This window comes from Triticum urartu, chromosome 1 (assembly GCF_003073215.2).
Source record: "Triticum urartu cultivar G1812 chromosome 1, Tu2.1, whole genome shotgun sequence".
In the NCBI taxonomy this organism is placed as follows: Eukaryota; Viridiplantae; Streptophyta; class Magnoliopsida; order Poales; family Poaceae; genus Triticum; species Triticum urartu.
Genome location: NC_053022.1, coordinates 562,682,268 through 562,697,592, shown reverse-complemented (window position 1 = coordinate 562,697,592; position 15,325 = coordinate 562,682,268). Strand labels below are relative to the sequence as shown.

The following is a 15,325-nucleotide window of genomic DNA, read 5'->3' as shown; positions in this document are numbered from 1 at the left end:
GGCGAGGCAGGCCGCGGGAGACACGGGGGGTGGGGGTGAAGTCGCGGCCGGACTGGCGGCCGTCGGTCAGGCGGCGGCGGCGATTTGGTGCGATTCGGACAGCGGCGGAGTGGGGCGGGCAGCGGCTGGTTGCGCGGAAGAGAATGGAACGGCAGTTGGGCAGTTAGCGGTCGGTTGCGTTTTTACATTTTTTGTAGGCGGAGATGCAAATTTGCACCGCCAGGTGTTGTAGTTTATATCTTCAAAAGGCGAAGATGTAATTTTTTTTGTATCTACACCATCTGTTGGATAGGTGTTTTTGGCCTTTGAAAATACAAAAGTTAATTATTTTTACATATACATCTTCTATTGAAAATGCTCTAAGGATGTCTTAGTTAGCAGTGCCTGGCAAATTAGAGAAGGGGAGCAAACCAACTAACCGAGAAGCAAATTAGAGAAGGGGGGCAAACCAACTAACCGAGAAGACAGTGATGGCTTCTTCTTATGCTTTAGCTGTTAAGCTCCTACAGGAGCGAGTGTTCCAACAATGACATGGCGACCACAACCTTTAATTTGAGCCTGGAAGAGGAGCTGCGGCGACAACTAAAGGCAGCGCCGGCAACAAATTCGGTCACTGTATCAAGACCGCATCATATGTGTGTATGGTCCATCGGTTTCATAGCTTATTTGGTTCTCTTTGGAGATCTCCCAAAAACAAACAGTAGACATGCCTTGTCTAGCTAGGCTGCAAGGACTCCACGTGTGTGCGTGCCTCATGTCCGTTTCTTGAGTGTTTCCGCCTTGTTTCTGGATTCATGCGGAGCGATTAGGAGGACAATTTAGTTGTGAGCAGTGGCGAGTCCAATGGGCAGGCTTCAACAGGCTGAAGCCTGCCCTCGATAGAAAGCGATTTTTCTTTACTACTAGTATGCTTCGTTTTGGCCCGGACCAACTAGTCCCAGCGCCCAGCCCATCAACTCCCAGCTCCCAGCCAGACGTGTTTCTCGTTCTCGTTCGAGCCAGCAGAGAGCAGAGAAGCGCCGCCCCCAATCCTAACCCTAGGCAGCAGGCCCCTCCGCCCCCCCCCCTCCCCCGGTCCCCCCGACTCGACCTCGTACAGGCACTCGACGGCGGCACGGCCACCTCGTCCAGGCGGTCCACAAAGTGCGCGCGTCGACGACAGGCTGCAGGACTCGCGCGGCATCGAAGGCCCCTGACGGCCTGACCCTGAGTGCAGCCACCAACTCGTCGTTGGCCAGAGAAGTGGAGCCGCCAGCTGGCCAGAGCGAGCATTCGGCTCGCATAGCCGCACACTGCCACGCCCCGTTCCAAGCTGAGCGCATCCAATACTGGCTAAGGTATAATTCCCAGTTTGCTTCCAAGTTCCATAATTTCATTCCTTTCTTTAATTTGGCTCATATCAATTACAGTTTGTTTGCTAGTTCATGCGCTATTAGTTGATTTAGGTCAATTACAATTTATTTGCAGATTTAAAAATGAAGAGAAAAACTATGAGTATGCATAGTTTTTATGCAAGCAGTTCAATTACCCCTCCCCAAAGGCCTGCTCCTCCCCCTACCGATGTCGAACCTGAACTTGAACCAACTAATGTGACTGCAAATCCCCTCCCCTTAATTGTTGTGGGCACAATCCCTCCTCCTGAACGCCCAAATGAATCCCCAAATGTTGAGATGAATCATACCACAATTGATGAGAGTACAAACCAACCAAGGCAACCTATACCAGAATTTCATCCAAGTCAAATTATTTCAGATCTAGGACTTCGAATACCAATAGAAGATTATGCTCCTGAAATTAGAAGTGATGTGAGACGAGCTTATTTGTTGAAAGGGAGAAACAAAGCTATTGGGCATAATTTTGAAAAGACAAAGGATGGTAGAATTTGGAGATCCTTTCAACCTGCGTGGTTTGATACGTATGATTGGTTGGAATATAGTGTGGAAAAGGAGACCGCTTTTTGCTTCCATTGCTTTCTTTTCAAGAAACCATCACAAGCCATTAGATTTGGAAATGATGTTTTCACAAAAGATGGTTACACTCGTTGGAAAACAGCCCTAAGTAATTTCAGGAAGCATGTTGGTGGTCCATCTAGTTACCACAACATTGCTAAGGGAGATTGTGATGATTTCAACAATCAGAGAGCAAGTGTGGCTACCCAATTCCGTGTGTACAGCAAGGAGTCTGAGATATCTTATAAAATCCGCCTAACTGCATCATTGGATTGTGCAAGGTATCTCATAGCACAAGGTGAAGCTTTTCGTGGGCATGACGAATCCTCCACTTCCATCAACAAGGGCAATTTCAGAGAGTTATTGGACTGGTATAAGGACAAGAAAGAAGATGTGAAGGAGGCATTTGATAAGGGGCCAGGAAACGCACAAATGATTTGTTCCGACATCCAGAAGGACCTTGCTACAGCTTGTGCAATGGAGGTAACCAAAGTTATTAAGAATGACATTGGAGATAAGAATTTCTCAATACTTATTGATGAAGCTAGAGATTGCTCAATAAAGGAGCAAATGGCGGTGATTGTCAGGTAACACATGCCATATTCTAGTGTTTTTTTAAATTGTTCTACTAATGTTTACTAATCTGATTTCCTGATGCATGTAGATTTCTAGATGATCATGGAGTGCTTCAAGAGCGATTTCTTGCAATTAAGCACATCACAGATTGTACATCTGCTGGAATTAAAAAAGCTTTGGTTGATGTGTTGGAATATCATGGTTTGTCAACTTCTAGGCTACGTGGTCAGGGTTATGATGGTGCTTCCAATATGAGAGGGGAATTCAACGGTTTGCAAAAACTGGTTAGAGATGAAGCTCCATATGCATTTTATGTTCATTGCTTTGCTCACCAGTTACAGTTGGTGGTTGTCAATGTGGCTCAATGTAGTCCTGCTATTGCTGATTTCTTCAACTATATTCCGTTGATAGTTACTCAAGTGTGTTCATCTTGCAAAAGGAAGGATGCATTACTTGCCAAACATCAAGATGAGTTGTTAGATTTGATGGAGAATGGAAAGATCACAGCCGGAACCGGGCTGCATCAAGAATCTAACATAACAAGGCCAGGAGATACTCGTTGGGGCTCACATCTCAAAACTTTGCTTCGTATATTCACAATGTGGAATGCTGTGGTGGAGGTGCTAGGAATTGTTGTGGTTGATGCCCGAGAACACACATGTCAAGGTGGAGCTAGAGGTTTGCTTAAAAACATGGAATGCTTTGAATTTGTGTTCATCATGTTGTTCTTAATAAACTTGTTGAGCAACACAAATCATCTATCCCAAGCTTTGCAAAGAAAGAATCAAAACATTGTTGAAGCCATGTGTTTGATCTTGGATGTGAAAGAAAGCTTGCAGAGCATGAGGGATAATGGGTGGGAGTCTTTATTCTGCCAAGCCAAGAACTTTTGTGAAACACATGGTATTGATGTGCCAAACATGGATGATCTTGTTGGAGCTATGGGTCAATCTGTTCGCACTAAGAATAAGGTGACTCGACTTCATTATTACAAGGTTAGCATATTCAATGTTGCCATTGATGCAACTATCACTGAGATGAATCACCGATTCAATGAAGTTTCCACCGAGTTATTGGATTGTATGTCTTGTCTTAATCCAGCAAACAACTTCTCAAAGTTTAACGTTGACAAACTTATTCGGCTTGCTGAAATTTATGATGAGGACTTCACAGAAGCTGATCGGTTAATGCTAGGAGTAGACCTCCCAAGATTTCTTATGAACATTAGGAGAAGTGAGGAGTTTAATGGATGTCGGGATGTGTCCACACTTGCTCGGTTGATGGTTGAAACAATGAAACACACATCTTTCCAGTTGGTATATCGCCTCATTGAGTTGACACTTATTCTTCCTGTGGCCACTTCATCCATTGAGAGAATATTTTCAGCAATGAAGATAATCAAGACAGATTTGCGCAACAAACTATCAGATGATTGGCTAAATGATTTGATGGTGTGCTACTGCGAGAAAGAGATATTTAGAAGCATTCCTGATGACCAAATCATGATACAATTCCAGAAAATGAGGGATCGGAAAGGACATTTGCCTCATGAGTTTCATGTGATTTCTTAGAGGTATTGATGCCACTGTTACTAGTTTCAATACTTATTCGTTCATGACTTATTGTTATATCACTAACAAGTGTACTAATGTGAACAGATGGCTTGCAGGAGGTGCCTTACGCATACATTTCTATATTTTGGTGTGAAGGTGTTCTATAACTACAGTACTAGTTAGTAAGAGCAACATTTCATTCTCCTTTTTGTTGTTACTTCTCTTGTACTTTGATATCTTGTGTATGAATTGTATTAACATTTCTAGTATGGTTAAACATGTTATTACTATTGCTCTTGAAAATTTTCATGTCTTTTTGAGCACTGGTTTGGCAGATATTGTCTTTGCAATACCAATATTAGTTTGAAATTCAATTGTTAAAACCTTTCAAAAAAATCCAGTAAATAGTACATGTTTCCAGTAGTATTCCTGGAAAGCTTGAGCACATTTGCACAAATGGCCTAGAAAATAATGGCTATTTAGCTAAGCAGATTCAGAATTTAGTTCAAATTTAATATGTTTCAAACATTCCAGAGAAAAAATCCAGTAAATACCACATGCCTCCAGTAGTATTCTGAGAAAGTTTGATCACATTTGGACAAATGGACTAGGAGATGATGTTGTTTTTCATCAAACGGACGTTTCGTTTTTTTTCTCTGTTAACTTTGAGCCCACCCTCCATTTTCTTTCTGGATTCGCCACTGGTTGTGAGTGCACTGGATGCAACTCTCGGGTCTAAAGATCAATTTTCATACGAGGCCCATCTGTACGCTGAACTATTCGGATGCGAGTTGGGTCAGTTTCCGATCACATATTTGGGGATACCGATACATTATCGGATACACACAAATGTTGAATGGAAACACGTCGAGGAGAGACTGCAAAAAAGACTTAGCAGTTGGAAAGGTAAACTGCTGTCTCTAGGTGGAAGATTGGTTCTCATAAATTCAGTACTTAGTAATGTGGTACTATATATGATTTTCTTCTTCCAGTTATCGAAAGGAGTTTTACATAGATTGGATTACTTCCGATCAAGATTTTTTTGGCAAGGAGATAGCAAGAGAAAGAAATATCGACTGGCTAAATAGAGTGTGGTTTGCCGTCCCAAAGACCAAGACGTGTTGGGCATTCATGACCTTGAGGTTAAGAATAGGGCCCTCCTTGGCAAATGATTGTTTAAATTACTAACGGAAGATGGTGTATGGCAAACCCTCCTAAGGAGGAAATATGTGGGCTCCAAGGCGGTATCCCAAGTATATTGGAAGCCTGGGGATTCCCACTTTTGGGCAGGTCTAATGGCTACGAAGAAATATTTCTTCTGCTATGGATCCTTCTCGATTAAGGACGGCTCGGAAATTAGATTCTGGGAGGACAAGTGGCTAGGAAATGCCACACTCCGAGAAAAATATCCGGCTCTATACAACATTGTGCACCACAAAGGTGATACTGTCGCCACAGTAATGGAATCATTTTCGCCAAATGTGACGTTCAGAAGAGACTTAATTGGACCCAGACTCCAATCGTGGAATATCCTGCTCCAACGGTTGTCCATGGTGCAATTGTCACATGGGTCTGATGTATTCCGATGGAACCTCCATGGGAATGGACAGTTCTTAGTGGATTCTATGTATAGAGCGTTAATTCAGACCGATGTGCCAGTTGTTAATAACAAGAAGATCTGGAAGATGAAGATACCTCTTAAGAATAAAAATTTTGCATGGTATCTTCGTCGCGGAGTCATTCTTACTAAAGATAACCTTATTAAGAGGAATTGGCATGGAAGCCCGCAATGTGTATTTTGTCACCATGAGGAGACAATAAAACATTTATTCTTTCAATGCAAATTGGCTCGTTCTATATGGTCAGTCATCCAAATAGCTTCTGGCTTGTATCCTCCCTGTAGTGTTGCTAATGTATTTGGCAACTGGTTACATGGGATTGATCACAGGTTTAGAACTCTTCTCAGGGTGGGAGCGCTTGCCATTATTTGGTCGCTTTGGCTATGTAGAAATGATAAGGTTTTTAACGATAAAAGTACTTCTCTGTTGCAGGTTATCTACAGATGTACCGGGACTCTTTGTTTATGGTCCTCTCTACAACGCGTGGAGAATTGAGGCCTGTTTACGAAGGTGTGTACACGATTGGAGGCTACGGCGAGGGATACTTTTACCCAACATGGGTGGCAGCATGATCTAAGGATTGGCCCCCCCTCCACATTAGGCGTTATACGAACTCTACATATTTTGTTGTAATTCGCCTTTTTTTAATTTTGTGTGAGAGGATTTTATTTGGCTGTGTGCATCTTAATTATGCAGAGACCGGGTTTAATGCTTAAATTTTTTAAGTAATAAAGTGTCCCTTTTCGAAAAATTTGTATGGCTGTAGGAGTGATGGCTGTTGCATTGTTGTATACTGACTGAATTGTAGGCGCGGGCGTAGTTTTTTTGTTATATGAAATTGGCACGCGCCTACAATTCAGTGGCGGAATGGATGGAGTGCGCGACCACTTGTGCATTAATAAAAGCATACCACTGGTATTCTAAGTTACCGTGGTGGGCGCGTATAAAAGCCTGCCACTGGTAACCAATTATTAATGGCAGCCGTCTGACCCGCCACCATTAACATGTTACCAGTGGCTGGCTCAACTTGGCCCAAAGCCCGTCACTGATAGCCATTTTGTGCTTGCCACCGGTAGTGTGTTCTGCAGTACTGTGCTCGGATGGGGAGGAGAACTACGTGACCCAGTCTCTTCTGTGGCAGAAGTCTTCGTGGCTGGTATGCCGCCTCTGGTGTCAAGCCATCGTGGAGGCGCGATAGTCGATCCATCTACTATAGCATCCCACAATGCTGCAGAGGGTGAAGGACATCGTGGCGAGGCACAACTCACTCGGGAGCTACGGTGTGCTGCCAAGGATCTCCTCAACACCCCCATTATAGGTGATACACCGTCCGATCTCGCTCTGGAGACTACGCGCCAGACCACCCTAGCTGCGTGTACCCGACTGGCGCAAGTCGAGCGTGATCTGTCGGCGCAAGAGCAAGCGCTAGCAGAAACCAATCGGTCACGTCACCCGCCGGCTCCATCTATGGTTCGACGTGGTCCTCATATTAACACCACATTCGCAGTCGAGGCCTAGGTGATGTTTGCACTCTTTGAACACCAATTGACAATGTCAGAGCTGTTACTAGATTGGCAGACGCAATCCAGCGCCTTGAGGGCGGGCCTATTGCACATGACATTCGTCAGTTGTCAACACTCTTGAAGGCTACAGTCACGCAAGACGAAATGATCTCTCAATATCCCGGGCAATCGGCCGATCGACGGGCTGATAGTCGGGCGGGAGCTGGACAAATTCCTTCACCGAGGCACCGAGAGATTCTCCTCGGTGGCACGACGATCCTTCACCATGCCGCCAAGTGGACCCCCCTCGACAGCGTGATGACATCTCACCGCGGCGACGCGGGGATCCTCCTCGAAGACGTGATGATCTATCATAGTGACGCCAGACAGCTTCGCCTCGGTGCCATGATGATTCGACGTGTCCTCGGGGTCATAATCCTCAATGATGTGATGACTCGCTGTTCCTCCTCGAGCTGCCCCGCACACTCTCTCATCTCCCAAGCTCTTATCAACTCTCTTGTACTATCTCTCTAATGGGTTCTCTCAAGAACACACACACACACATCAGAGAAACTCAAACACACAGACGTATACACATGTACCAAGGAGGAGCACAAAGCTTTGCCGAGAGTCTCTTCTCCTTGGTGGACACGACTACATGTTTTCTTCCAGCCCTCACGGCCTCTTTTTCTCATTCATTTGCTGAATTATATATGCATAGGGAGCTGATCATCAGGCACCACTCGACAGCCACATCCGGCCACTAACACCAAGTCTCTAGGCACTACTCACGCCCACTCTCTCCATGCACCAGCACATCCTCGAATCTCTCCATGATGCAACTCACTCGGCCAACCGGCCACTAATCAAACAAACTCAGCTAGCATGCATACTAGGAGTAGTTATCTTTCCGTGGCTGAATCTCTCAGTGCACTTCATCAACAAAACATCCTTTTAGCTAGGCCACTAACTAATCTCTGCATGCATCTAACTAACAACTGAATGCATGCACTAGCGACATGTACTACTTGTCATTGACCGGCTAGTACTTACACATTGTGCACACATGCATGCTTCACAAGTCACATGTCAAGATTATTTCCAACACTCGCCACGCAGTCGTGTTGTCCCCGACTGCGTGATGGTATGCCGTGCAGACAGGTGGCGTCTTCCTATAGGCGGGATGATTCGCTTCGACGTCGGGATGATCTACACTATGATGCACGTGGTATCTTGATGCGGAGCCAAGTGGACCACGCACGCACAGCTCGCCGGGACCGAGAGCGCGAAAGGCCGTGTCGCTCAGGATCTTCGAAGCCGATGTCCTTCAGTCGGCATATCGGTACAGCTCATTTCCGTGACCGATGTGCTTCAATCGGGATATCCCTACTACTCTTTTCCATGACTGAGTGGACCGCACACGCACAGCTCGCCGGGACCGAGAGCACGACAAGCTGTCGCTTGGAATGCTTGGAAACAAGCCACTGTGTCACGCTTAAGCACTGAGTCTGAGTATAAGGCGTTGGCTAATGCTACCGCTGAAATCATATGGGTGCAATCTAATCTTTTGGAACTTGTAGCCACTTCGAGTAGTCCACCTGTGTTATGGTGCGATAAGATCGGCGCAACATATATATCTCCCATCAAATCCGGTATTCCATGCTCGCGACAAGCATATTTTTGAGTTGACGTGTATGGTATTTAAACCGTTTATTGTAGCAGTATGAGTCCGGCTAAGTAAAGTCTGTTGTATTTTTTTTTATAGTTGACATGTATTGTATTTAAACCGTACAGGGCAGCTGTTAGGTTTGATCTGTTGTGGTTGTAATAACGTAAAAGCCATGTACTCTTTCCTATATATAAATATACAATTCACCCATGTACTCTCCTCCAAAATCATCTCTGGTCATACGTTTACAGGAGGAGACCGGCGATCGGCGGCGCAGCATAGGGATGGGGAGTTCCCGGAGCAAGCCGGTGCGGGAGCAGCAGCCGGCGGCACCGCCAAAGCCGAAGCAGATGCCGGAGCCGGAGACGGAGCCGGAGCCGACGCCGACGCCAAGGCCGAAGAAGAAGCATGACCCGAAGGTGGAGGTGCCGCCCCTCATCGACCCCCCGCCCAACGCCGCCCGCACCAGGTGCGTCCCCCCTCGCCCACATAGCTTGTCTCCCGTGAAAAAGCTCGCTGTTGGTTAGCTACTTAATTTGCTCGTGACAGGATTTACCAGCATCGAATCGATCGGGTTTAGAATTTCAATTTCAGATTCATGCTTTGACTAGGTGTATCTATCTGCCGATGCTCCGTTGATTTGAACCGGAAAGATTGCTTCTGCAGATAAAACACTAGTTCTCTGAATTGCAGTGCCGTGTTAACGGTGGCTAATTAGTCTACGGATTAAGTTTACAAAAAGTTGATCTACGAATTAAGTTTAAAAAAGGAATTAGTCTATGAATTGCATGAACTTGTATATAAGCGCGCTGAAGTGACTGATGGTGGTCTTGAGCATGCAGGATGCTCGTGCCAGGGTACGATCTGTGGTTCGGGAAGCCCTCACTGCGCGCCCTGTTCGACGACTACTTCAATCAAGCTGGGAGCGTAAACGCAGGGGTCATGCTCAAGATGGTGGAGGATCCTCATGTCAATCTGACCGCAGCTGTATCCAGCAACAGTCGTTCATGATATCGTATTTTTTTTCTTCCAGTTTTGGTTGTGATCATACATGTGTGGTTTTGATGGGTATATATTACTTGGTAGGAGATCGGTCGACGAAGATCAATGGGTTTTGTGTATGCATTGCTAGCCGTTCTATTTTCAGGATTTAATTTGCCCTTGGTTATTTTATATATTGCAACAAAAAATCGGTTTTTCCGTAACTATATTTCGCTAGGCGTCACCAGCTGGCGGGGAGGCTCAGCTTCGATGGCAGAGGTAGTCATTGCATAGTTTACCAAATGTCATATTTCTTATGTACTTATTATTTATGATATCCTGTTAACTATACTCTAAACACAATGTGACTTGACTGTTTTTGTAGTGATTTGGATAATCCAGATACCTTTGTGCACTTTCTTGTGTCAACGCCGAAATCGTAAGATCTTTATTGTTCAATAGTAAAAACTTTTAACGATTCCACATTGATGGCCTATGTGCATGTGGATAGTGATGATTTTTCTTATATTTTTTAATATACAGCACTTTGAAGCTCAGATCGAGTGCACATTCTCCTAAATATGGTATTGGTGCCTTTTATGCAATGCCTTTGCATTTTGGAAACAGGTAGGCTGTAATATTTTATTTTATTTTTTGCATCATTTTGGTGCATATACCGTGCAGTGCATGTAGCTGTTACATATATTTTCACTTACTTGTTACCTGATGGTGTTAAAAAGACCCTGCACTATATGCATTAGAATATATTTTTTTCCTGCTATTTATATCTAAATATGAATAAAACCATAAGTGACAAACATGAATTTTTCTGTTTTGCAGCACTTGTTCAGAAGACAGTGGTGTCATGGGTTTGAGATATGATTCGAAGAATCTATCACTGGGGGCATCTTTTGTGCCATCTCTCTGTAAGGATATATCCACGTCTAACTTTACTTGAATGAATTTTACCTTGTTATGTATTTCATGTATCCAATCAGATTGTATTATGTTCATATTACCTTTCTTTGCAGTATCTGGTGGGGTACCCTCTGTCTGTGTGGTACCCTATGGTGCATGGTTGGTTGGGAGAATAGGTGGATTGAGTGCAGGAGCTCAATGCAAGCCGCTTAGTGAGTGTTACTAAACCTTTTAACCACACTAATTTTTTTAACTTGTAGGGCAGGGGGACAATACAAGCCCCTAAGCGCGTACATTTTAGAATCCACTTCTTTGAAGTGTAGTTTTTACTGAAACCTACTGTCTTTTTATATGTGTATATTTTAGAATCCACTTCTTTATTCAACATCGCTCTATATTTCAGAGACTGGGTTTACACTGTTTTATTCACAATGGGAAAGACCGTACACATGCACTTGGAGAAAGGTGTAACACTATAGTCACTTTTATCTTTTTATGGAAATATAAGCAGAAGACCATACCCACATTTTCTGGAAATAATATAGTTTGTGACCCCGGATTACTCAAAATTAGCAAGCATGTAGTCTATTACATGTATCAACTGGTTATTTGGCTTACAATAGGAAAAACTGTAAAGTTGTAGGCTGAAGCATAATACATACTAAAGTATTCTATATTGCACAAAACTTTGGGTTACCAAAATTGCCAATCCTGTTGTTTCTTTAGCATGCATGGATTGTTTTTGTTATGGCTTTGGAGTTTGTTCTTGGCATTCATATGATGGCTTCCTAACAAAGCTGAGATTTACATTTATCCACATATTTCGAAAGGCTTTGCCCCTAAGAAAAAAACATTTGGACAAATGTAAATTTCAGATTTATTTGCACTTTTACAAGTCTTTTGTTTTCTTGTCATGTATGAATTTCAGGGTTTTTATTTATACTTTCATTTGCCCTTTGTTGATGCATCATTTTTAGGTACTGCTGGAAACAAGTCTTTTCCTTTTGAGGACTTGAAGAACTGGGATTGCGGAATCAGTTATGGTGTGGGTTCAGATAGTCCACTCAGCCCTTCACTCAATTTCTCTCTAGAGCTTCTCAGAAGCACACAGGTTCGATAGTTTTTCCTCATTTGCTTATTAAGAAAAGCTTTGCACTTTTTGTAACTTACAAAAATCTTTTGATAAGGTTACATACACATAGTGCTGGTGCTTCTGGATACATGAGTACCATCATTGTGAAATATGCCAGAAATTTTGTTGCTTTTCTATGAACTTCTTTGTAAAATTCTTGGATTTTCAGTGAGAAATAGAAATTTTCCCAATCACAGTTAAAGATGCCTTTTATGTATGTTTCTTTTCATGGTCAACTAAATTTTTGTAACAAGATCAGTGGTTTCCAAAAATTGTTACCAAGTAAAACATAAAACTAATTTATTGCCTTGATTGAATCATTACACGATTACCATTGTTGAATCTCATACAATTTCCTTGATGTGCAGCTGGTCGCGTCATTCTATCAGCACCAGGTTGTCCAAAGGCAGGTGAGACGAGATATGTTCTATATTATCTGTTGACATAATTCAGTTTTGTACGTTGTTCTGTTTTTATACAGGGAATGGCATGCAGTTCTATTTTATTCGTGATCCCTAAGACTGATCTGCCTCCCATTTTCTTAGCCTGCTATATGTATTTTTTAGACTAAATGGATGTCTGGTCTATCTCCTCGTTAGTTTACTATATATCAGTTCAACTAAAAAAATAGTATATTAGTTTTTTAAGGATTAGCTTAGTTAGTTGTCTTGTTAGAATATATATCATTTACTAGTTGTATGCATGTTTATTATTGTGTACGTACCTTCCTGGTAATTCCCGTTCTTTTTGCTTTTAGCATATTTAAGTGTTAGGAAGTGCGCTGACATTACATGGTAGCCGTTGAATGCATCATCTGTACACATGAATACACGTACCCTGAATATTTAGTATGAGGATTATCACAGTTTATATTCTTTGAATTGAACTGATATAGTAAACACATGCGCTAAATTTGATTATAGATATCTATCTTATCATATGCTATGTGAATGTTACTAGAATGGGGTACAATTGTGGATAATTGACATAAATGAAGGAATTAAAGGATGCACAATCAATTCTGAATAGGAGTTGCAGTTAGTAGAAATAGTTTAGTCTCGTGCAATTTCTTGAGTGTAAATATGAAACTTTATTATTTAGATATCTCATTGCAAATCACAATTTCTTTTTGAGATTTGATCAAATCTATGTATTTGTGCGTGTCCATTAGGTATACTCTGTGATTCCTACGGAAGCAACCAAAATTACAAACTACATAGATTTTGGGCTTGAGCTAGCCACAAGGTGAGCGTATAATGAACTCATGGTTTTCAGTTTTTCATCAATGCAATTGAATTCAATTTTACATGACCTTTTTTTCTAGGGTGGGTAAGGACGAACCAACAGATGATGCCGACAATTCCTCGTTTCAGATAGCTGCAAACTGGCAGGCTAATAAGAACTTACTACTAAAGGTCTGTTACACATCTTTATTAATATGCCTCCAATTGCTAATAACAAAGAGAGATTCTAGTGCTACAAACACTATGTGTGGGTGATATCACGTTACAAATGCAGTAGCACCCCTAAATGGTTTTGCATAACTCCCAAAATAATGTGTGAAAATATGTATAGAAAATTTTTAACAAAATTTTTTATTTACACGTAGAGAAAAAAACTGAAGTATGAAGTGTTGTATTTGTTTATTCCATTATCTCTAATATTCAATGTTCCTTTCTTAATAGGGAAAGTTAGGTCCCTCAAAATCTTCTTTAGCTTTGGCATTCAAGTCTTGGTGGAAACCCTCGTTTACATTCAGCTTCACAGGTTTGGACACTAACAAAATCCTAGATATTATATTTTTTGCAATAAAACACTTCATTACTTCTGATCAAATGGAAAAACAGAAAGGCTTTCCCACTCTCTGTAGTGCTTGTAACATGACACTCCTTTTATTTTAATCTACTGCCAGATATAGTGATATGTATGTAAGGTAGGGGAACTTCCTTGTTGTTTTCCCTACAAAAAAATTGTTGAAAAATGAATGCTCTCGTATCCAAAAATAAATGGTTAATATTTGTTTCGTTCTTCTGTGAGAATTATTCATTATTTGTTTTATCTAGGTATGATGCTTTGTTAAGACAGCTTTCTACGTACCTCTTAGCACTCTAAGCAGCCTAATTTAAATTGCCCTAAATCGATAATGTCATCTTGTTTTTTATATATACTTCCATATATAGTGGACTTATGGGATTTTTTCTTGTGCGTCGTTTTGGCAAGTGATAATGCATATTTCTGCATTATATATGGTGAATTAGACCAAAAGCAACATATGGTAATATTAGCAGCAGTAGTAATGCTCAGTAATGTATAGTATCATTCCACAAGAAAAGATATCTTTTGTTTTAGCTGAAATGTTATTGTTTGAAGTACTAACGAAACACCCACTGATGGCTGCTGCAATAATGTTTCCTATTTGCAGCTGCAAATGATCATTCGAAAGGTACTACCGCGTACGGATTCGGAATCCATGTCGACGATCTAAGAGAGCAAGTTTCCGGAACCCAGCTCCAGTAGAAGGATTATACCATTGTTTGTGTCACGGGGCGACACGACGAACTACAACGTAAATCCTTTTGTCCTTGAGGCACATCTGAGTTAGTATTTAGTGTTGTGTACTAATGACACTTTGTTTGCACGAATCTTAATTGAATGCAGTTACATGTGCGGCTGTGACACAAATCAAGGAGGACCGAACTGAAGACTAATAGTTTGCGGAAGCACATGAAGAAGCTTTAGAACAGACATTACATTGATTCAGGGAACTGTAACCACTCAGGAAGACCGTTAGAGCTGGCCTGTTGACAGAAAACATTGTGTTTAATTAGCTTGTAGTAGCGTGGAATCTAGTCTTCATCTCTACGTAGCACTGTATTTCCTAAGTCTTTGCTGTGTATTTGAAACATTTGATATTCTGGATTTTCAAGGGCGAGGTAGTTTCGTTAGCAGAGCTCTTCACGCGTCAAAGAGTAATTTCTATTTTGTGCTAAATCTACAACTAGTTACTAATGGCATCTTCAATATCGACCCTCAAACCACCCGCAACCGTCCGGACCACGCGGTCTGGAGGTATTTTGCCATCCAACGCGGACTAGTCCGGATGCACTTTTTCCTACAAACCGGGGAGCGGGTCGGCTTTGCGGGCGTCCGTACCGCTACCACGCCCGCGTCTGACTAACATGGCCCACCTAAAACCCCTCCGCACAAGCGCGCTTTCTCGCCCTACGCTGGTCAGCGCCACATTCATGCCAGCCCACAGCGAAAGCGACCGCTCACTCAAGCGCATTGAAGTGGCGCGCCGGCGAGAGAGCTGCGCACCACTTCCCAGTGCACACAATGTCTATCCGCACTCAAACCGTGCAGTCTATCCGTCTCCCTCCATTAAACATACACGGTTGTTGAGGAAGCTACTCCCGGGCCACCCGG

General features: G+C 42.5%; 2 protein-coding genes across 2 annotated transcripts; both read left to right on the top strand.

Moving 5' to 3' along the window:
• Positions 1–1,956: 1,956 nt before the first annotated feature.
• On the top strand, positions 1,957–4,096 carry LOC125533161 (zinc finger MYM-type protein 1-like). The gene is made up of 2 exons (XM_048696916.1): positions 1,957–2,536; positions 2,614–4,096. Exons 1-2 carry the CDS (start codon positions 2,382–2,384, stop codon positions 4,094–4,096), a joined length of 1,638 nt encoding a protein of 545 aa, XP_048552873.1. The 5' UTR covers positions 1,957–2,381.
• A 4,981-nt stretch (positions 4,097–9,077) lies between these two features.
• Positions 9,078–14,825, top strand: LOC125533160. The gene is made up of 14 exons (XM_048696914.1): positions 9,078–9,337; positions 9,711–9,855; positions 10,088–10,128; positions 10,235–10,288; positions 10,393–10,476; positions 10,690–10,775; positions 10,881–10,979; positions 11,745–11,878; positions 12,268–12,337; positions 13,096–13,144; positions 13,224–13,314; positions 13,585–13,666; positions 14,322–14,465; positions 14,558–14,825. Exons 1-13 carry the CDS (start codon positions 9,078–9,080, stop codon positions 14,414–14,416), a joined length of 1,290 nt encoding a protein of 429 aa, XP_048552871.1. The 3' UTR covers positions 14,417–14,465; positions 14,558–14,825.
• The last annotated feature ends 500 nt before the right edge of the window (positions 14,826–15,325 follow it).